Genomic DNA, 23,030 nt, shown 5'->3' with positions numbered 1-23,030 from the left:
AATCTACGAGTAAAATGGTATCTGTGAAACAGCATCTTCAAAATACAGTATTTCAATGACAAAATACCTCTAAAATTCAAGCTAACAACATCAACAATCAAAAAATGCCACCTCATAGACCAGTACCATTCCATACAAGGTACTCCCTACACTGGCAAATAAGATTAGGAAAAACATAGGGGAAAATGCTACTGATCAAATCTATTTTCAAAATTTAAAAGTAACAACATTTCAAAGATACAATATCCCTTATATACAGAGCTTTACAATTAACACAATGCTTTCTTTTTTTTTTTTTTTTTTTTTTTTTTGACAGAGTTTCGCTCTTGTTGCCCAGGCTGGAGTGCAATGACACGATCTCAGCTCACTACACTCTCCACCTCCCAGGTTCAAGTGATTCTCCTGCCTCGGCCTCCTTAGTAGCTGGAATTAACAGGCATGCACCACCAAGCTTGGCTAATTTTTGTATTTTTAATAGAGACGGGGTTTCACCATGTTTGTCAGGCTGGTCTCGAACTCTTGACCTCAGGTGATCCACCTGCCTCAGCCTCCCAAAAGTGCTGGGATTACAGGTGTGAACCACCATGCCCGGCCCAAAATGCTTTCTTATACATTACTTCATTTACAAATAAATCTGTCCTAAAATTACAATCTGTACCCATAAATAACTCTGGAAGATACATCTGGTTACCAAAAAAAAAAAAAAAAAAAAAAAAAAAAGGCCAATACAGTTTACAAAGATACAGTTTCCAAGGTGAAACAATTAGTTAAAAGCAATATATATGTTACTCAATGTTTTACTGTTCCTCCAGCATTTGGAAAGGCAGAAAACTTACTAGATAACTCTATATTTCAACACTTTGCTTAAGGAAAATGTTATTATTTGTTTCCATTTGGAACACAATTTAGGTCATTAGAAATTTCCACAGTTAAAATCACGGTTGACAATAATTTTGGATTCTGCCTTGGCAAGAACTATCTGAAAGGTACACTGATTTGCAAGGCTCAACATCAATTTAAATTCAGCAACAAGGTATGACAAATCCTAAACTATTTCATTAAGCCATGGAACTGATTGTGGACTACAAAAAAGAAATGTTTGTACATCCTGTTTAGTAATACAAATAGAAAGCTAGAAGAGATTGGCAGTTAAGAGTCTCTAGTAGTACTAAAACCCATATTTTTAATATTAATTGGACATTGTTTACATCAAACAGACACACTGGTGCAGGCAGTGGGTTGGGCATGATTTATTTGAACCATAAAGTGTGTTATCTGAATACGTTGTCAACATTCAATAATCCAGAGATTTTACCCCCAAGTCCAGATTCCCAGCTTTTCTTGAAAAAATAGGAAGACACAGTAATACAGGATACCATTCTTATAGCAACTATCACATCACCTGAAGATGATGGCTGCCCTATTTAAGACACACTCTTCTCAGTTCAAAACAGATGGCTGCCCTATTTAAGACATACTCTTCTCAGTTCAAAACACACATACACATGTTCTCTTAGGCTTGCTTCACAAATTGACATTACTTGCTTTAAGCTCAGTAAATACACCCATCCCACCCCAACTTCTAGACTCTCTAGTAACAGTTTCCACATTAGATAATAGTCCAAAAGCAGCACTGTCTCCCCAGAGAAAAAGTGATAAATACCTACTAGCAGGAGATGCTGCAAGGACTGTACAGAATTAGGCAGGCTCAGAATGAAACTGAAAATATCTACTCGTATCAGGGCTCACTTACTATTCTCAACAGTTTTTTATTGTCAGTACTTTCTCAAACTGAATTATTTCAGTCATTATGACACAGTTCCTAAACCAAGGAAAGTTTCTCCTTTAAAATCTGAACCCCAATTTAACAAGCAAATACATTTCACATTCTCAAAGTACATCTTCACAGCTACAGTTTCAAAGACTCGAAGGTGGGGAATATACATATTGTCAGATTTACTCAGTAGGAAAAAGTTTACAATCGGTAATTTACATTTATTGGCTTCATATTTATGTCATATATACACACACACAAACACTTACGAGGCTGCAAAATATATCACAGAAACGAGAGGCAGTGTGTACTATCAAAATCCATCTTCACAAATCCCCATCATTTGGCCACTTAATAGTGAAAAAATCATTACTTAGATGAGCCCCATTCTGCTGCGCTGTCTGTTAAAAGGTGTGTGTGTGTTTTTAACAGCAATCTAGGTGAGCTCTAATGATGACTAAATAATTTCCTCTCCTCTCAAATTTTTACTTTTATCTGATTAACCCAGGTTTTTACCATCTTATACTTGAACAATTAGAGAAGCTTCCAAGTGGAAGTCCTACTCCACATCATCTCATCTCCATTTACCCTGCATACTTCAGTCAGGTTGCCCTAAAATATACTTCCAACATGTCACTTCACTTATCAACAGACTTATTTAGCTTTCTAATGCCTCTCACCTCAAGTCTAAACTCCTAGGCTAGCTCTTCAAGGCCTTTCATACTTACTTATAATATGCTCATCATTCTTTCCCAACTGCCTCTTACCACTATGAAATGTAATCTTCTCTCTAGACCTTTGTCTCTCTGTATGTTGTTGCCATCCCTCCTCTTCCTTTTCTTTTTTTTTTTTCCAGATGGAGTCTCGCTCTGTCACCCAGGCTGGAGTGCAACGGCGCGATCTCGGCTCACTGCAACCTTCCGCCTCCTGGGTTCAAGCAATTCTCCGCCTCAGCCTCCTGAGTAGCTAGGATTACAGGTGTGCATGGCCACACCCGGCCAATTTTTGTATTTTTAGTAGAGACGGAATCTCACCACGTCGGTAAGGGTGGTCTTGAACTCCTGACCTCAGGTGATCCACCCGTCTTGGCCTCCCAAAATGCTGGGATTACAGGCTGTGAGCCACCGTGCCCGACCCCTTCCTCCTCTTTATACAGGCGTATCTAAAGCCTCTTTATCATTCAAGACCCATCTCCAACCTACTCCATCAAGTCTTCTCTCCCACATCATTCTAGTTAAGACAGACTCAGTGCATTCAGTAACTGTCATTCCAGTAGTCTAACTAGGCTATAAAAGTCTTTTGATGTCAGGATGCGTATTTATACTTCTTTTTAAACACACACTGCTACAAATACAATAGTTAAAATAATTAAATTGGTAAAATGGTAATGATTAAATTGGTAAACTGATGATGCTGGCCTGAGTGATACACGCCTGAAATCAAGATCAAAATCTCTGTTCCCTACAGCATATCCAAACAAGTTAAATAAATCACAAAACTACTTGTTGCCTTCTAATTGTTTTAAATGTCTTGGGAGTATAATTTTTCTCCTCAATAAGATTGAATAAACTGCTTAATAACATCTAAAATTTTACACAGTTCCTCATTTCTGCCCCAGTACCTAACTGGAGTCAAGCACAAAATTGGTATCCATAAGTACATACTAAATTAAATGTACACCTTTTCTACTCTACAGAATACAAAACTTCAAGTTCTTTATTTAAAGATATATTTTCTTGGATTCATTATGACTAATTAAAAGTTCAAAATAAATTTAAAGAAAAATTATGTGGTATCCCCAGTCACAAGAACATAGAGAGACTAACACTCAATTCACTACTTAGGCCAGGGCTACTTACAGATTATAATTAGGTGATACGAATTATTCTAAGACTTTCCCTTTTAAGGACTTTGCTATCCCTTCTGATGGAATAAGGCAACTATTATTTTAATAGAATTTGGCACATCTGGCTAAAATGGGGTAGAACACTGCTTTCTTTTGCTGGGGTTAATCTTAAGAAAATAGCAACGGATCTAATCAGATTCATGTTGATGAAAACCTAGTGAGTGAATAATGAAAAGAAAATCAAAAGGCAACATTGGAAGAAAAGAACAAGAGCATAACACATAGATTTCTAAGCCTAAGTATACAACCAATTCCAGGCCATGGCCTTGAATCAAAGCTTTTTCCCATGTCAGTACATTCCCTTCTGACCCTTTACAATCTAAATCTATAAATCACATTAGCAAATAGAAGAAACAGTGATTGCCAACCATACATAAGTATATAAAATTTACTTGGAAATTCCTGCTCAAATCTACCAATGATTACAACTGAATAGTATGTTCTACATTATAGTACACTTTACTGCCTCTGCAAAACACTTCCAACTATACTATCAGAGTACCTAAATCTTCTTTATTTTTTAAAGATTTTTCTCCACAAATTTCTATCATTTCACATTATTTTTTGAGTCCACAGCTGGTCCCAGAATAATTTACTGCACCTTGACTTATTTTTGCTATAAAGTTATTTTAGAGAGCTTCTTCTAAAAAAAATACTAGAAATCACTAGTCTACATAAAGTCAGGAAATATTTAAATCAACATTAATTGTGATAACCAAGACAGGTATATATGTGCAAGTCTATAATATACTGTCTCTTAAATGTGTGCATTACAAATGGGTTATACCATCTCTTCAGTACAAATGGGTTATACCGTCTCTTTGTATTTTTATACTAACAGATCCTTTTAAAGAAAGGTGATTCCATGTGACATTGTCTTGTAAGTACGCAGCTTACGTTACATAAATTTTATGTTGCGTAAGTGGGATAACTAAAAGTTCAAAATAAATGGACAAACTATTAAAATATGGTGTGCCCGGTCATAGGAATACAGTAAGCCTAATACTAAACTCAGTACTAAGGCCAGAGCTACTTAAGATTACAACTATGTATTGAGGCTGCAATTGAAGTTACCTTCTGCTATTTCCTTAACGCCTAGTTAACAGCAGTATACATATCAGAATTTAGAGAAAACTTTGGCGCTGAGCATCATTATACAGTGATCTTTTTTTAAAAACACTCACCTTCAAATGACTACATTCTACGTTACATAGAGAACACAAATGTGGAAATATTCTTGGAGATGCTGCATAATAATCATTCATCATAGAAGGAGTAGGAAGTCTCTTCATCTTCTGGGCATCAGCATGTGAAAACTTTGGTAGCCAGGATGCTTTCACAATACCAAAGGGAGATCGAATGGGAACGTCAGCCTGTGACTGGTAATTCTTTTTACTTCCTCTTGATCCAACATGTACGTTAGATGAATTAATCACAGGTTCATGTGGGATCCGCTCTTGCTGGCTTACAGCTGAAATTAATTCCGATGAAAAAGGTTGCTGGTTCATAGATGGAGGAATCAGAGATTGACTCATCGTCTGGCTAACTGTTTGGTTAATGGACTGGTTGACGGATTTTATGGGTTCAAGGACTGACTGTCCTCCCGAAATGTGTAAGCCTGACATCTTGGCTCCACTCTCAACTGGGAAAAAGGACCGATTATTGGAGGACTCACCGGGGAAGTCCATTTGGCGAAATACGTCTTCAACAGGAAACATAGAATTACATATCACATTTGGATTGGGAACAGATGCAGAGATGTTCTGCTGTGACTGAAATTCATTCTCGACCTCATCAGTTGGAATTTCAGGATCATAAATACGTACTTCAAGTGGATCTTCTGTGTAGCCATATTTGCTTGCATGCCCATAATCTATGACATTACTTGAAACTGCTTCACTACCAAGGGTTTCTTTATTTCTGCTCTGAGAAGGTAAATTAGGTAATCGGCGCCCCATTTTTCGCATTCTTATATCCCTCAAAATTAATGGCATATTTTCAGGAGTCAGTTGTTCATCAGGATAGCGACTAAGTTCTTCTAGGTCTTCATTAGATAATCCAAAACTTGCTAAGATACTTGAGGCACTCTCTTTTGTATAGCGGCTCTGTACTTTGGGACTCTGCTCTGTAACCTGTGCTACAGAACTCTGTTTCACTGCCACTGATGCAGATATATGAGGCTCATCATCCCATCGGCTACCGTGAGGCTTCCCCTTCTTCTGTTGTGCTTCATGAAAATCCAGTTTTTCTTTGGTCAATCTTGGATCAGTTCTGTGTTGAGTTACCTGAACATTCATTCTCTGTGGTCCCATGTTCTGATAAGATTCATGGCCAGCAAATCTGTGTGGAATTCCACGTGCTCTCCCTGCTGGGTAAAATCTTGGGAGACCCATAGATCCAGGCCTCATAAATGGTCCTGGAGGCCTCATCCCAGAAGGGTTAGGTGCTCGTGGCCTTTGAAGTGGAAAGTCTCCTCGAGGATTAAACCTGGGTCTCGACATGGCTATTTTCAAGAAAGCCTGATTTAATAAAGTATAAGGTGGTGTTGAACCATGTGAGGCAACGGCATTCAGCTGCTGAAGCGCCAACTGAGTCTTAATCTGAGCAAAGTGCAAAGGAGGTGGGCCCAACAGAAGTGGGTTTGCAATGCCCAGGTTCAAGGAATTCACAAGTGGTGCGAAATTTTCCAAGAATAACACAAAGCTGAAAGTTAAAACACAAATATTAGATCATTTTAATTCAAACTACTTCATGAAGTGGGTTCTACAGCCAGTGTAAAACATTCTGAAATAAAGCCATGAAACCATTCTGCATTTCATATACTTTTAGAGTAAGGGCTTACGAGGATTTAAATTTCCCAAAAACTTTCTCTTCTTTTCTTTCCTGAATGCAGAACACAAGCCCCAAACCTCAAGTCAGAGTTCATGTACATTGTGTTGTTCTGGGTGCTGTCCTAGGTGCTGAGCAGTAATTACAACTCCTTTTACATAATCTTGAAAAATACTGGGAATTTATTTCACGCTGTAATACTGGGAGAAAAAAAGATGAAGGCATTAAAATACTTTTAAATGCACACATATTTAATATGCATGTTATCAGATATACAAATAATGAAAGAACTGTAAGCCTAAAAGACCCATTTTTGTAAAACACAAATCTTCCTTGGAATCAGCCTTCACGTCTAATCAATCCCACGGGGCAATTAAACTACACTTATGTTCATATTATTAAATAGTTGTTTCTTGTTAGATAAAAATGTGCTGTCAATAACTTGACTACAGAGTCTAAGAAAACAGTAAGCAATGGCATGGAATTTGTTATAACACAGAACATAATATGTAACAAAACCAGTAACCCTTCCCTTGGATTCCCTCCATAATCAGTTTAGACGAATATATACGGATAATAATAATGATTAACTTTATACAGCACTGTCCATATGTCAGTCAGTGTTCTATGAACTTTAAATGATGCTCACAACAATCCTGAGGTATGTACAGTTTTACAGAGGAAGACACAAAGGCACACACAGGTAAAGTAACTTACAAAGACAAGTAACTGCTGAGATTTGTATTCAAGGTTATCTGATACAGTAATCTGTGCTCTTAACCATTAACAGACGTGAGCAAAGTATCTTACAGTTTCCAGGCATTTTATTAGTTAAAACTGGTTGCTGACCAGCCCATCAGACTGTACTACCCACTTCAACACTCTTCTCAGAAAACAGTACTTTAGCTATCATTCAGGACCAAGGTCAGCAGCCACATAACTTGGCTTTCCTCCTGCAATTAAAAAATTTATGAGCATATAGACTATGCTGGTGCTTTCTATCAGGATCTCACTTTTATGCGTGACTGAAATGCATGGTGGAAAATGTGAGGTCTTGAGGCATCTACAATCATTATAAAAATCAACATCACGGATCCTATTTGCTAACCATCACTGTCTGGTTCAAGCTACAATTCCATCCATTACTTTACTATATACTTTTCTCTTTATTTATATATAATGTTATTAATTGTTAATTTGGCTGGGAAAATGGTCTTTATCTGGTTAACACCCTCCCTTCCAATCATTTTGCATGCTGCCACCACATTTAACCTTTGCAAAAGGACATTTTTACCACACAACTCCTCTGTTCAAAAATCCACAAATATCTCATTCCCTTTATTTCTTAGCTTTATTGTTTAAGGTCCAACCAATCTAACCAATCTCTCTAATTTTATCAGACAGGTATTTTTGCTATGTCTTTGTTCTTATTCTTCCCAACTCTCTTCATCTCTTCCAATCAAAAACAAACCTTGCCCTGGATGCTGACCTGACTTTATTCATCCTTCAAGGTCACCCCCATTCAACCTCCCCTGACTACCAATGCCGAGAGCGAGTCTTCCAATAACCCTGTTTTTTTTTTTTTTTTTTTTTTAAAAAAAAGACAGGGATGCGCTGTTACCCAGGCTGGAGTCCAATGGCACAATCTCGACTCACTGCAACCTCTGCCTCTCGGGTTCAAGCCATTCTCCTGCCTCAGCCTACCAAGTAGCTGGGATTACAGGCATGGGCCACCATGCTACCTGGCTAATTTTTGTATTTTTAGTAGAGACGGGGTTTCGTCATGTAGGCCAGGCTGGTCTCAAACTCCTGACCTCAAGTGATCCACTCGCCTCGGCCTCCCAAAATGCTGGGGTGTGAGCCACATCGCCCAGCATCCAATAACCTTTATTTATCGCTTGTACCATTTTTGGATTCTTAATATCTTATATTTTTGCGCTCATACACACATGATCTTTTTCAACAACCTAATGTCAACTGAAGGTTTATATTCATGGCTAAGTCTTATCCCCCAAGCATATAAACCCTACTCCTACTCAAAAGATCCTCAAATATTTGTTAAACTACCTAAATGATCACATCCAAAGTATTCATTATTAACATCCACAGGTTAATTTTCAAATTAGAATGAAACACAAAAATACATCAAATACATACGTTTTTGATTCACCAGATACAGGCTGCAGACACAAGCTTACCAAACAATGATACCCAAATTCTGTTAAAAAGTTCATTTATAACAAACTCATGGTCTTTTTAAACAATCATAAATTATATGAAATTGTGCCTACCTTCTACATAATAAAATCTCTTCCAAAAACTGTCTTCACCCAATCCTAAAAGATACGCATTGCTTATGTAAGCTGTTTATCATCTAGTTACTACAATGCTTTCTGAACTACTTATTCCATTTGGTGAAGACTCCTCTTATAAATTCATAGCACAAGCTCTTCCAAATAATGTTTCTCCCCCAAAATAAAACAGCAAATTTCAATCAGGGTGATCTAATTACTAAATGTAATTGTGAAGAAGTATCATTTGGAATCATCTCCATTTTGAATTCCTTAAAGGCAAAAATCTACTGTGTATTTCCTAATGTGCCCAACATTGCATTACACTGATTCAAGTACACATTTATAGAGGTTAAGAGAACTGCCCCTGACAAACTGTATTCTCCAGAATACTAGAGTACTCTGAGCGGTCTTCTACAAAGATGTTCCCTGGCCAAGAAAGTTCAAAGGGCACCATACTTGCTTTTTAAGAGGGGCATAATGTCTATTAGCATATTAAAGTCTATGAGAGGCTAGGTGAGGTAGCTCACTCACACCTGCAATCCTAGTACTCTGGGAGGCCAAGGCAGGCCGATTACTCTGAGCCCAGGAGTTCAAGACCAGCCTGGGCAACATGACGAAATCCTGTCTCTACAAAAAAAAAAAAAAAAACACAAACACAAAAATTAGCCAGGCATGTTGGCTCGTGCCTATAGTCCCTGGCTACTCGGGGGGCCAAGGCTGAAGAATCGCTTGAGCCTGGAAAGCAGAGGTTGCAGTGAGCCAAGGTTGCACCACTGTACTGCAGCCTGGGCGACAGAGTGAGACCGTGTCTTTAAAAAAAAAGAAAAAAGAAAAAAGAAAAAAGAAAAAAAGCTACGAGAAGCCCTGCTGTAGTTTATCAAAATCCTTTTTACATTTTCCACTTCCCAAACCTGGGTTTCTATTCGTAAAACAGACATTTGCTTCCTATGGTGGGTTTCCCAGAATATAAATGTTAAAAGAGAAACTTTCCTACCTATATACCCAGGGGTCATGTCTGAAATATTTAGTAACTGGTAAAGCACACGCAATGAACAATCAAAACATAGGTGCTTTACAGTGTGGAAGTAGACTCCTAAGCCCCTCCTTTGTCTACCACCCTTAAACTGTTAAGGGTTTAAGTTGTTGTAGCATGAGAAGGTAGTGGTGGGGCATCCCTAGGGAAGGAACCAGAAGAGAAAAAGGATGTGGGGGTCCACCCTTGGAGTAGCCACTACTTACTAATCATGCTAATCATGGAAGAATTATTTCTGTATTTAACACAGCAGCGTCAGTGTGTAGTCACTATTAGTCCTGCAAAGACACCAGTCTTACATAGAACAATCTGGAATTCACATGAAGAGAAGAATTAAAAGGCATTTTCCCAGTTAAGGAATTTCAACTAGCAATATGCAGAGGTATGGCCTGTTTGCATTTTTTAGGAGTCTTTAAAAACCACACCTGACCTCCCATATGGTTAGTCCCATCCTAAAATCTAATATAATGAAGATAGAGTAATAAGTTGGTAGCCCTGGCTCTCCCTAGAAGATCTCTCTCCCTTCTCTACTGGGAAGAAAAGTCAGAGTTCTGTTCAGCTACAGTTATTTACTGAGCATTCTGGTACCAGGATCTGCTAGCTAAAGGTAGGAAAGTTTCTCTTCTAACATTCATATCCTGGGAAACCTACTAAAGGAAGCACATGTCAATCTTCCAATAGGTCACTTCTGCCAACTTCCTTTCTGAGAACAAGTTTCTTTAACCCTCCTGAACTGTCAGCCAATGCTTCTAACTTATCTCAAGACGCCACACAAATTTCATACTTTTATGTGTAGTATGTATCATTGTAGTTTGTATTTATAGTTACATTTTCACACAATAACCCAGTTGATATAAAATCATCATCTTCTTATGCTACCACATCATTTCTAATTCTGGTAGAGAAGTTTCTGATGAAATACTTTGTCAAAACATCGTTAAAAGAAGAATTATGGGCCAGGTACAGTGGCTCATGCCTGTAACAGTTTGGGGGCTGAGGCGGGTAGATGGCTTGACCCCAGGAATGCGAGACCAGCTTAGGCAACATAGAGACTTCACCTCTATAAAAAAAATTAACAAAAATCAGTAAAGTGGTGGGGCATCCCTGTGGTTCCAGCTACTCAGGAGGCTGAGGCAGGAGGATCACCTGAGCCTGGGTGGTTGAGGCTGCAGTGAGCCATGATTGCACCACCGCTGGGTGACAGCGCAAGACCCTGTCTCAAAAAAAAGAAAAAAAAAAAAAAGAATTATTATTATGATCAATTACTTTACCATACATTTGTTCAACTGTCCCAACTTTATTAGAATTCCTACTAAAATCACATGATTCTTAAATTAAAGCATGACACACAATGTTGGGCATCGGTAAGAAGTAATAAAGACATTTTTAAAAATACAGGTGGCTCACATCTGTAATTCCAACACTTTGGAAGGCCAAGGCAGGTGGACTGCTTTGAGCCCAGGAGTTCTAGGCCAGCTTGGGCAACATGGTGAGACCTCATCTCTACAAAAATGAAAAAATCAAGCACGTTGGCTTTTTAAAATGAGCTACTCAGGAGGCTGAGGCAGGAGGACTGCTTGAGCCCAGGATGTCAAGGCTGCAGTGAGCTGTTTCCACCACTGTACTCCAGCCTAGGTGGCCAAGCAAGACTCTGTCTCAAAAAATTTATATAAATAAAAAATCTGCCTATGACCTACATGCCAAATAACATATCTTCAATGGTTAAAAAAGTAAGTATTATGTTGCCTCTTCTTTGTGAATGAAATTTAAGGAGTATAATGGTCACCCTTCTCTGAGGTGAAAGCATTCCAAGATCCCCAATGGATGCCTGAAACCACAGATGGTACTAAATCCTATGTACACTGCGTTTTTTCCTGTACATACATATCTGTGATAATATTTATAAATCAGCTACAGTAAGAGATTAACAATAAAAAACAATTAAAATATAGCATAATAAAAGTTATATGAATGTGGTTGTTCTCAAAACACCATTCTCATACTATACTCACCTATTTTTGGATGGTGGTTGACTACGGGTAACTGACTGCAGAAAGTAAAGCCGTGGTGTATACTCATATTTCACTTGCACAATTTTCACTTTTAATTAAGTGTTAAGTACATTTTTAATCATTTAGCAAAGTTTGTCTTCTATCATTCATATCCACTCCAAATAAAATGTTTTAACTAAAAGGATGCTTGTTATACTGCAAGCTTTCTATTTATAAAGTATTAAAAAGTTTCCTTTTGCAATTACATAATTCTGAAGTCTTTATTTTTTCAAATTTAACTTAGGTGCTCCACCAACAGCACTTTTCTTTACTTTGTCACTTAACTTTTACGTCTTTCTCAATCAATTCAAGGGAATAAAATTCCAAGATTAAGTATCAGGCCATTCAGGATATTTTTTTAAATACTAAGTACTCCCAAGAAATTGAGAAAGTTTTTCTTAGCAATAAATCTAGAGAGTAAGTTCAAATTCAGCTTTTATTCATACAAAATAATTATTGACATCATTGTTCTAGGTAAGGAAGGACCAAAGATATTAAAGCCAGAACAGATCTCTCCTTCATATAGCTAACATTCTACTTTTTAAGAAGGAGCTAGTATCTCATAAAATTAAACAAAATGATAAAATATATAGTTAAAAATCTCTTGAAAACTTCCCTTTTCATGCTTCTGCAATTATAAAAGCTTGTAGAGAGATTGGAAACTGGTCAAATAAACTACAGTACATCTATATTTTCAGCATCCACTGGGAGGTTTTAGAATGTATCTCCCTCAGAAAAGGGGACACTACTAAGTAAAGGCTTTTAATGACCAGAATCAGAATCCATACAGACAAGACAGGAAAATTCTTCTGGGTTGGAGAGAATTTCAGAATTTGGACACTAGAAATAGAGGGCAAACTATTAATTTTAACAGGAGATGGTGTGATCCAACAGGAAAATATCTGAGACTTTTTTGGTGGGCAGAGGGGAGCATAAAGCAGTAAATTCAAACTCAAACTATAAGAGTCTGTCATCCATTTGTCAAAAAGGTCTATGACTCCCAAAAGGTTAAGAAATTCTATTTAGGGGTGTCAGAATCTACATTTTTAAGGCCTCAATTTACATGGTTAGGAGACAATCTAATCTCTCTTCTATTCTATTTAATTTTCAGCTACTGGCTCTCCTACACTGCTACATGCCTAATACTTTCTACTGGATCATCACTTCCGTACATCTCAACTTTGCTAAACACTGATTTTTTGTTGTTTCTGTTTTACTTATTGGCAGGCAAGAACATTTAACAGGGAATGACAGTGGGTCACACATTTCCTTCTTACAAGTGTCCATCTAAATCCTGCATGCCACTGTGGGATGGGGTGAGGAGATACATCCTAACAGACCCTTCTTTTTCCCCTTTTTGATTTTAGTGGAAAGGAGTAAGTTCAGAATCATTCACTCAATGTATTAAATATCTTCTGAGAGCCTAACATGACAGTAACCAGGCTACTTCCTAGTTTTAAAGCCAAATAAAATACAGTTACGTTCCTACAACCAAACTGCTAACAATCTAACAGAAAAGAACAAATTGCAGTAAGGTATGTCAGTATTATAACAAGGCTGAAGTATCAGAAAAGGATTTCTGGAAGACAGAAATGCTTGAATTGAGTTTTGTAGCATGGCATCTTCTACATTTGAAGAAACTAGTAGAAATGAGATTTCAAATAATGTCTTACTAAACATGTGTTTATCAAATTTTCAAAAATTTGGAGTATCCTAAAGTCTCTGGATAAAATACTATAAGACAGTTGTACTGGAAATGATAATAAGTAAATTATAACTTATTAATACGTTTTTCTGACAAAGGCATAACATTCAAGACAAAAAAAAAAAATAGCTTCAGATAAAACATTAGAATCTTTGCACCCTCAGGACTATTTGATAAAAGTCAGCTATGAAGACAGAAAAAAAGTGTTAGGAACCAACATCCCTTATGCCATATGTCAGCTACTGTTTTTAGTGGCTTTTTCAATCCTCTGCTCTCTCTATACCAATTCTCTTACCAAATTACCAAGATATTAAAAAAAAAAATAAAATAACTCCATTTCTAAACATAAAATTCAATGTATTCCTGTCAATACTTCTCATATGTACTTTTCTTTTTCCTCTCACCACCATCATCATCCTAATGCCTTTTCTTTGGCTATTACAAACTTTAAATCTACAGTTATCTATGCAGATTCACAGAGGCACTGGCAAAAAGGGGCAGAAGTTACAGGTCAAGTGCTTAATGAGTAAAATAATGTGTCTGAGATTTTCTTTAAAATAATCTGGGCAGGGGTGAGGGAAAGAGCGAACATGTGTAGTGGGGCAGGGGGCGGTCGTGGTGGTAGATGAAGGGAGTTTAATGAAGTAAGACACATAAAAATACTGGCTGTGGAAGTTGAGTAATGAGTCCCTAAGAATTTATCTGCGCTTTTTTCACATTTCTGAAGATTTCCAAAATAAAAAGTTTAAGTCCTAAATATTAGGTATGACTTTTTTTTCTTTTTTTTTGATACGGAGCCTCACTGTTACCCAGGCTGGAGTGCAATGACACAACCTCAGCTCACTGCAACCTCCACCTCCTGGGTTCAAGCGATCCTCCTGCCTCAGCCTCCCGAATTGCTGAGATTACAGGCATCCGACACCATGCCTGGCTTTTTGTATTTTTAGTAGAGACAGGGTTTCACCACGTTGGCCAGGCCGGTCTTGAACTCCTGACCTCATGTGATTCACCCGCCTAGGCCTCCTAAAGTGCTGGGATTTCAGACATGAGCCACGATGCCCGGCCGGTATGACATTTTTAACAAAACAAAAAAAATGGGACGAGTAAAAAACAACGAACACGAGTTAGTGAAGATGACATCATTCTTCTCAATCTAACATTATTACACCAAGGTCTAACAAAGCCATATCAGCTAAAAAGCTGATTAACAAGCAATGTATAAATAATAAATTCAGATTTAAGTCTAAAATCATTTAAATTATACCCTATACCCTTCACCCTTCCTTCCCACTTGACTTTTGAGCTATTACTAAACAGTTTAATATTTTGCTGTCTTTGTTTCATTCTACCTTTTGGTGGAAAAAATTAATTTGTAAAATTTAGAAAGTAAAATAAAGCAAAACAAGCAAAGTGATCTTGGTAAGAAACCTCTAAGAATTAGGTTATATCACAACGAAGAAAATAAACCCTCTGCCTTTTTAAGATAATAATGTAACCTGAAAACAATGTGATAAGAAACAGAAACCAAAGGCAAATTTGGCATTAATACCTGGAAAACCACCAAACAAATTAAGACAGTCATTATAAAACCTTTCTCCTTTAACCCCAGGAGCTCTGGTCATAAACAGGTTTGTTCATCGAAGATTTATGGATAGTTTTCTTATGAAATAAATAACCTGGAAAAACGAGAGTTGAGATCAGGGTTCTTAACTATTAACTCGTTGGGGAAAAAACTGCAATTAAATAGTATTAACTCTTTAAAATAAATGTTTTATTCCTAGTTATGTAAGTAATGTGTGCTTGTTACAGAAAACAGTAACAACCTGCAAACAAAATCCTTACCAATAAAACTATCACCCAGAGTAAATTAATACTCTGGTATAGTTTCATCTACTTTACTGTACGTTCATGCATGCATGATGAGCGGGTGTGGTATATCAAACATTGTACAAAATTAGAACTATGCTATTTGCTCTTTTCAATTGACATTTTATTTTTCTAAATTTAATATTTTTCAAAAACTGGATAATAGTGACAAAATAGTCTCAACCTTTGAACTGTTTTATTTTAACAAATAACTAGTAACTCTCATTTGTGTCCTTTTAAGAACAAAAACATGCCACTGTAAAACAAGAAATATTCAATATAATGTCAACCATAAAAATTCTTTCAGAAACACATAGTAGAAACTGGGTTCCTGAGGAAGCCATGACAGAACGGCTTAACGAATTGAAAAGACAGCGCTATTAGATCCTGTGACGTATTTCTGAGATCTCCAATACCATGGACAATTAAGAACTGCCTATTATTTTGATGCAGTCTTTCAGAAGGAAGGGAGCCCTTAATTTTCTTTACAGATATGGGTACTTTATCCAAAGCCATCATCAAAAATCAATCCATCAGATAATGGCCCCATTAGACTTACAAGGAGAAGATTTATATCAAACCCTATACTTGGACTTACACTACTTTATAGTTTACAAAGCACTTTAAATATTATCTCGTCTGAGCTTCACAATGACCTTAAGAGCAAAGGAATTCCAGTTTACACATTAAGTAAAACATAGCTAGGAAGTAATAAGATTACAACATCTCCCATTGGTGTTCTTTCCATATACCAGATACATTAAGTATAAATTTACTTTATAACTTTATTTCTAATCATAAGAAAGCAAAACAGGTTCATAATCCGCCCCCAAAAAAGAAAAACTAATTTGTAATATGCAGGAAAGAATAAAAAGTATTCTATAATCTTCCCACAAAAGGAAAACTACCACTAACATTATTTTTCTAGACATACAAACATATACCTCATTTGGTACTGCTTTGTTAGAGCACTATTTGTCTCAGAGTATATAAATTCACTTTGGTACTTAAGATTGCAGTTATTACAATGGCTAGTTAATACAAGAGGCTAATTGTTTATTCAGCTATAAAAACTAACATGTCACTCTGTGCTTTCCTGGTACTCAATCTGCCAATCTCTCCTACCACGCAGATAAAGCCATTCAGCCAACTTCTTTACTATTAGTTTTTGTCCTCTCGTCTCACAAAACATATGCAAATAACAATTCTGAGGGTGTCCAAGTGTTGAGAGAGAGTACCATGTTTAATGTTAAAATGCCAAAATGTGGTGCCTTCAAAGAAACAGTCAACGAAATAGGAAGCAAAAATAAGCAGAAAATTAGAAACGTTATTTGGCATCATGAAGGGCAACACCAAATTTCACTACTAACTGCAAGGACTGATAAACACCATGATTTCAGATTCGGAAAAAAATGGAAAATTGCTAATGCAAAATGTTAAGAAGAGATCTCCATGAGAACCAGGCATTAACCCCATATAGCAACGATTTAATATTGTTATCAATTTCAGGAAAACGGTTTTTTGATAAATGGGCTACTGTAAGATATACCTTTTTATTTCCTAAAAGCATGTGCACTGCATACATAAACGGGCCTCTAGAGTACAACATTGTATTTATTGTAAATGATGCTCCCCTGGAGATGTGCACTGGTGGCCTTGCTCTAAACACTCCTAGTAAGGTCTAACAGGTTAGCCCAAGAGAAACCACCTTATCCAAGCTGGAACAAACAAATCTTCCCTAGGATTTTTTGTTAAACTAGAAATGAGAAAAGTGGTAGATGTTTCTAAAATTCAAATGCTGTTAACAGCCCTATTTACTGCTTTACCCAGAAACCGCACCATAAAACAACAACAAAAAAAGCCACTGGAACGGAGGTAAGCAAGACCAAGAAGTAAAGACAATAACGAAGGTATTCAATATCCAGTCCCCAATTGTTTCTGAAGCCTAACTGCATCCTTGCCCTCTCTGCCATTTGGTTATTTGCTTTTCTTCATGGAGTCACATGGGCCAAAAAATGTTTCCATTTACCTAAAATGGGTTCCAAAATCTTCAATTAAATATACCTTAACTGGCCAGGAGCGGTGGCTCATGCCTGTAATCCCAGCACTTTGGGAGGCTGAGGTGGGCGGATCACCAGATCAGGAGTTCAAGACCAGCCTGACCAACATGGAGAAACCTTGTCTCTGCTAAAAATATAAAAATTAGCTGAGTGTGGTGGCAGGCACCTGTAATCCCAGCCACTCAGGAGGCTGAGGCAGGAGAATCCACTTGCACCTGGGAGGAGGAGGTTGCAGTGAGCTGAGGACGCACCACTGCACTCCAGCCTGGGTGAACGTGAGACTCCATCTCAAAAAAAAAAAAGAAAGAAACCTAAACTGACTAAATGCATTAAAAATCATAAGTCTTAAAGTCTTTACAAGTACAAATGAGCATACAGTATGCCACCTTTTGTGTTAAAAAAGGAAAAGAGGAAAACATATATATACCTGTTTATGGTTAGCATAAAGAAACAAAGGAAAGATAATACAGAAAACGGTGAAGTTGGTAATCTATAAGGGGTAATGGATAGAAAGGATTGAAGGGATATGGTAATGTTATTTCACGGAGCATTTTACTGTACAGTTTTAACCTTTGGAAACATGTTAACAATTTACATATATTTTAAAAATCAGTAAGGATGGGATGGAGAAAAATATCTAACACTGAAAGCAAACGAATCCAATCATATTTCAAATGCATACCACAATACATTGAAGGGGAAAAAGAAAATAATCCAAAAACTTAAAAACCGCTATTCAATTTATGTACCTCACAGGAGGCCACACCCCCTGAGTGTTACAGCCCCCCAGGAAAATAAATAAATAAAAGAAACGATTTATGTACCTCAGTTTTGATGGAGCTAAGGGAAAGAGAAGAAGAAGAAATTTTCACTCTTTTTAGTAATTTTATTTTTTGTAGTGGTATGGATGAAGCAATTCTGAAACTACTTTAGACACATCATAGATTTGAGCAAGTAAGTAAATCTTTTGATGGTGCTAGGAACTTAGGGCTTTCATTGTGGAAGACAAGAAATGCAAATAGGAAATGGGAGAAAGCAAGAAAGAATGGAACCGCAATAAATTATCAAACACTGGAAAAAACAGGAGTCCACAAACACATAGCAATAAATTAATCAATGGGCAGAAGGGAAGCTCTTATAGAGTGCTGAGTACCTACTAGTAAATGTAGAATAACAATTGAAGTAGAAAATCATTTTGCAATTACCATAGTAAAGAATGGTTTGGGTAAGAATCATGAGTGGGTATTACAGAGGTAAATTCTGATGAGTAGGATATTTGCATGGTCTTAAAATGTCTCTCCATAGATTGATTCCAGGGAGAGTGGGGGGAAACAAGCACTTTAACCAAAACATATGCTCACACACAGTATCATGCATGAAGGGCAAATAGAAACGGTGAATCTCCAGATCTGATATCCTGGGGACATAGCATTAGTTATGTGATTTTTCTGCCCAGGGACATATAATCTACATCTAATCAAGAGGAAACATCAGATAAATCCAAAATGAGAAATGCTCCATTAAAGAGAAAAGCAAAGCAGATTGTATTCTTCAAAAATGTCAACTTCAAAAGGATAAAGGCACACTACGGAAATGTTCCAGATTAAAGAAGATTAAAAAGACGTAACAACTAAATGCAACATCTGATCTTAGTTTAGTCCTGTACTGGAAGGGGAAAAAAAACTGCTATAAAAAACATTATTGGGTCAATTGACAAAAACCAGAATACAAACAGTAGATTGATTAATTTTATAGGCTATGCCGTGACTCACGCATGTAATCTTACTACTTTGGGAGGCCAAGACAGGTGGAAGGCTTAAGCTCAGGAGTTCGAGACCAGTCTGAACAGCATGGCGAAACCCCATCTCTACAAAAAAATAAAAAGTAGTCAGGCATGACGGAGCGCGCCTGAGCCAGTACTCCCAGCCACTTGGGAGGATCGCTTGAGCCCAGAAGGCAGAGACCGCAGTGAGCCGAGATCACCCACTGGACTCCAGCCTGGGTGACAGAGCCAGACACTGACTCAAAAAAATAAAAAATAAAAAAAACGATTTTATAAATGTGAAATTTACTGAAGTTAGTAACTATGATGACTATGAAAGAAAATATTTTTAGGAAATACATGCTAAAGTATTTAGGGACAAAGGACCACAATATATGCAACTTAATGTCAAACTTTTCAGGAAAAAAACATATATGGAGGAGACAGGGAACTCTCCCGTCTCCTGGCACTTAAATTCATTCAAATATAGTGAATGACCCAATATTTCAAGTCTAACATTGGACTATGTTATCTTATTGTATACTAAGTAAAAAAAAAAAAAAAAACTATAAGCAATATGGTAAGAGGCAGAAAACTTGCAGTATAATAAAGACCATCAGCCTTAAACACACTTTTGGATTTGGCCCTTCTTGTCTACATCATGTTCACTTCCTAACTATTGACTGTTAGTCAGCCTATTATGCAATCCATAATAATCTAATCTTTGGGGAAATGTCCACTGATCTGAAGATACCCACCCTGCTAGGAGGGGTGCCAGTGAATGACTTCATGCAAAATTAGTTAACTCCCATAAGTAAAATTTAACACTATTAATTCAGCTTTAGAGAGGTAGTACAGCATAGTGTTTAAGAACTTAGACCCTACATTCAGCGTTTTAACTCTGGTCCTGCTGCTTGCTAACAACGTTACCCTGAGCAAGTTGGTTAATCCAAGCCTGTTTCATCCTGTGAAATAACTCTGGTCCTGCTGCTTGCTAACAATGTTACCCAGAGCAAGCTGGTTAATCCAAGCCTGTTTCATCCTGTGAAAATGAAACAACAGTACCCATTCGGAATGCTGCTATGAAGATTAATTAAAATTGTAAATCCTGACATGCAACGGGGTGCTCAAAAAATGCTAAACAGTAAACAAAATGCTTTACTTAAGAAAATAGGTGTTTCTTCCTTTTAGTAAGATGAGTAATTTTTGAAAATTATATTAGAAACAGGAGTTAATTGCTTATGTTCACCTTTCTTTCAGTATTTCCTATACTGAGATCTAGAAATTTGTTTATCAAGTACTTTTTTTTGTGTGACGGAATTTCGCTCTTGTTGCCCAGGCTGGAGTATAATGGAGCAATCTCGGCTCACCGCAACCTCCGTCTCCTGTGTTCAAGCGATTCTCCTACCTCAGCCTCCAGAGTAGCTGGGATTACAGGCATGCGCCACCACCACAGCTAATTTTGTATTTTTAGTAGAGACGGGGTTTCTCCATGTTGGTCAGGCAGGTCTTAAACTCCTGACCTCAGGTGATCCGCCTGCCTCGGCCTCCCGAAGTGCTGGAATTACAGGCGTGAGCCACCATGCCCAGCCTTATCAAGTAAATTTTTAAAGCCACATCAAAATTCATGAATTCAGATGCTGATGAAGTAAAGGATTACCTAATAATGTATAAAAAGCAAAGTTTTTCTTCAACAAGTAAACTGTAAGAAAAGGTAGGTGAGGAGTTTATAGACTTGAGAGTCATCAGTCGTAACCAATTATGAACATTAGTTGGATCCTTACTCCAACAACCTTTACCACATATGCATGGGGGTGGGAGGTAGTGAGATAACTGGGGAAATCTGGTATCTGTCTGAATATCTGATATCAAAATTAATTACTCATAGTAACTGTTATTGTTTTAGGTGTAACACGCATGTTTTTTCCTAAACACTCTAGAGAAAATTCTGAACTACATACTGAACTGATAGAAGGATTTGTTTAAAAATAAGCAAGTAGAGATGAAACAAGACTGACCATTAGCTAGATAACTGAAACTGGATAGGCACATGAATGAATTAGTATCATTCCCTTTACTTTTGTATATGTTTAAAATTTTCCATAGTAAAATAGTTTTTGGAGTTTTTTTGGTAAAAATATTTAAAAGTTGGCAACTCATACTCAGCAGAGACAACAGGCAAATTAGCTAAAAGCTTAATAAACAAAGACTGTGGAAATAAGATAGGAAATCTTTTTAAAACTTGATATGAACGACAAACATATTTTGGTTCAAAAGAGTAAAAACAAATCCAAAATATATGTTTCTTAGGGTAACCATTAAGGAAACAGGCTAGGCACAATGGCTCACACCTGTAATCCCAGCAATTTAGGAAGCCAAGATGGGAGGATGGTTTGAGTCCAGGAGTTCAAGACCAGCCTGGGCAATACAGCAAGACCTTGTCTCTACAATTATTTTTTTTAAAAAGATTAGCCAAGCGTGGTGATGTGTGCCTGTTGTCCCAACTACTCAGGAGACTGAGGCAGGAACATCGCTTGCACCCAGGAGGTAGAGGCTGCAGTGAGTCACGGTGGCCTTCGAGACAGAGTGAGATCCTGTCTCAAAAACAAAACAAAGCAAGAAAACATATGTACATTAAACCTACCTGTTTCCTGGACTTTCTTTTCAATTTAAAACCCTTATTATTATTGACCCTCACCGGAGTTTTTTTGTTTTGTTTTGTTTTTGGACGGAGTCTGGCTGTGTCACCCAGGCTGGAGTGCAGGGGAGCAATCTCGGCTCACTGCAACCTCTGCCTCCTGAGTTCATGCCCTCAGCCTCCCCAGATGCTGGGACTACAGGCACCCGCCACCATGCCCAGCTAACTTTTTTTTCTATTTTTAGTAGATATGGGATTTCATCGTGTTAGCCAGGACGGTCTAGATCTCCTGACCTCGTGATCCGCTCACCTTGCCTCCCAAAGTGCTGGGATTACAGGCATGAGCCACCGCACCCAGCCCTCACCCCCATTATTATAGTTGTGTGTTTTATTTCTACATCTCACCTTTTCCTCACTCTTCTTCCTTTCCATTATTCTCATCTTCTATATACTTATTTTCCTTCCGTTTTAATTTTCCATCACAAATTTCAAAAGACTAAACAAAGTTAAAGCAGTGAAGAGTAGATAAACTGGATACACATGAGGGCTTATTAGTTTTAGCCACAAACATAATTACTTTCAATTTGGAGAGTCTCTAAAACCACTACATTGCAACATTCATCAGCGCCTGTTCCCTTGCTAAACAGCCCAAACTGTGTTACTGGGTACCAATACTGGAAGTACTGTTTCTAAGTATATAAGGCATTTTATTAAGGATTTGGACAAATTTAGTCCAAACCTTAAACAGTATACATTAAGGCACAATGGAAAGAGCATGATTTAGAGTCCAGGCTCTAGTAGACTATCAGCTGAGTTCACTCACTCAACATCTTAGCATCTAATACATACCAGGCACTGGGAAAGATACAAAGACTAACGTAACAATCATATAAATAGTTACAATATATATTGATAAGTTCTACAAGAGAGACATGTAAAAAGTTTACAGAAGCACAAAGCATTTTAATAAAAGTTAGATTAGATTGCCTTTCAACTCCAAAATTATATTACTCTAAATCCTTCTAAGCCGTTTAATTAGAATACCCACAGATAATAATTTTCTATCAAATGATGCTGCCTAAGCACTTAAATTTTGAAATAAAAGTAACAGC

The 23,030-nt window shown here is 37.3% G+C and overlaps 1 protein-coding gene across 6 annotated transcripts in view; it reads right to left on the bottom strand.

Moving 5' to 3' along the window:
- ZNF638 (zinc finger protein 638) overlaps positions 1–23,030 on the bottom strand; it is a 98,492-nt gene that overhangs the window by 73,341 nt on the left and 2,121 nt on the right. For all 6 annotated transcript variants that reach the window (XM_038007083.2, XM_073023067.1, XM_007970281.3 and 3 more), the window contains exon 2: positions 4,865–6,383. In XM_038007083.2, coding sequence (XP_037863011.2) covers positions 4,865–6,181 — 1,317 coding nt within the window. In that variant the 5' untranslated portion in view covers positions 6,182–6,383. The remainder of the gene's footprint in view (positions 1–4,864; positions 6,384–23,030) is intronic.

This window comes from Chlorocebus sabaeus, chromosome 14, assembly GCF_047675955.1.
Source record: "Chlorocebus sabaeus isolate Y175 chromosome 14, mChlSab1.0.hap1, whole genome shotgun sequence".
NCBI lineage: Eukaryota > Metazoa > Chordata > Mammalia > Primates > Cercopithecidae > Chlorocebus > Chlorocebus sabaeus.
The sequence above is the reverse complement of the archived record's forward strand: the minus strand, read 5'-3'. Positions and strand labels throughout refer to the sequence as shown.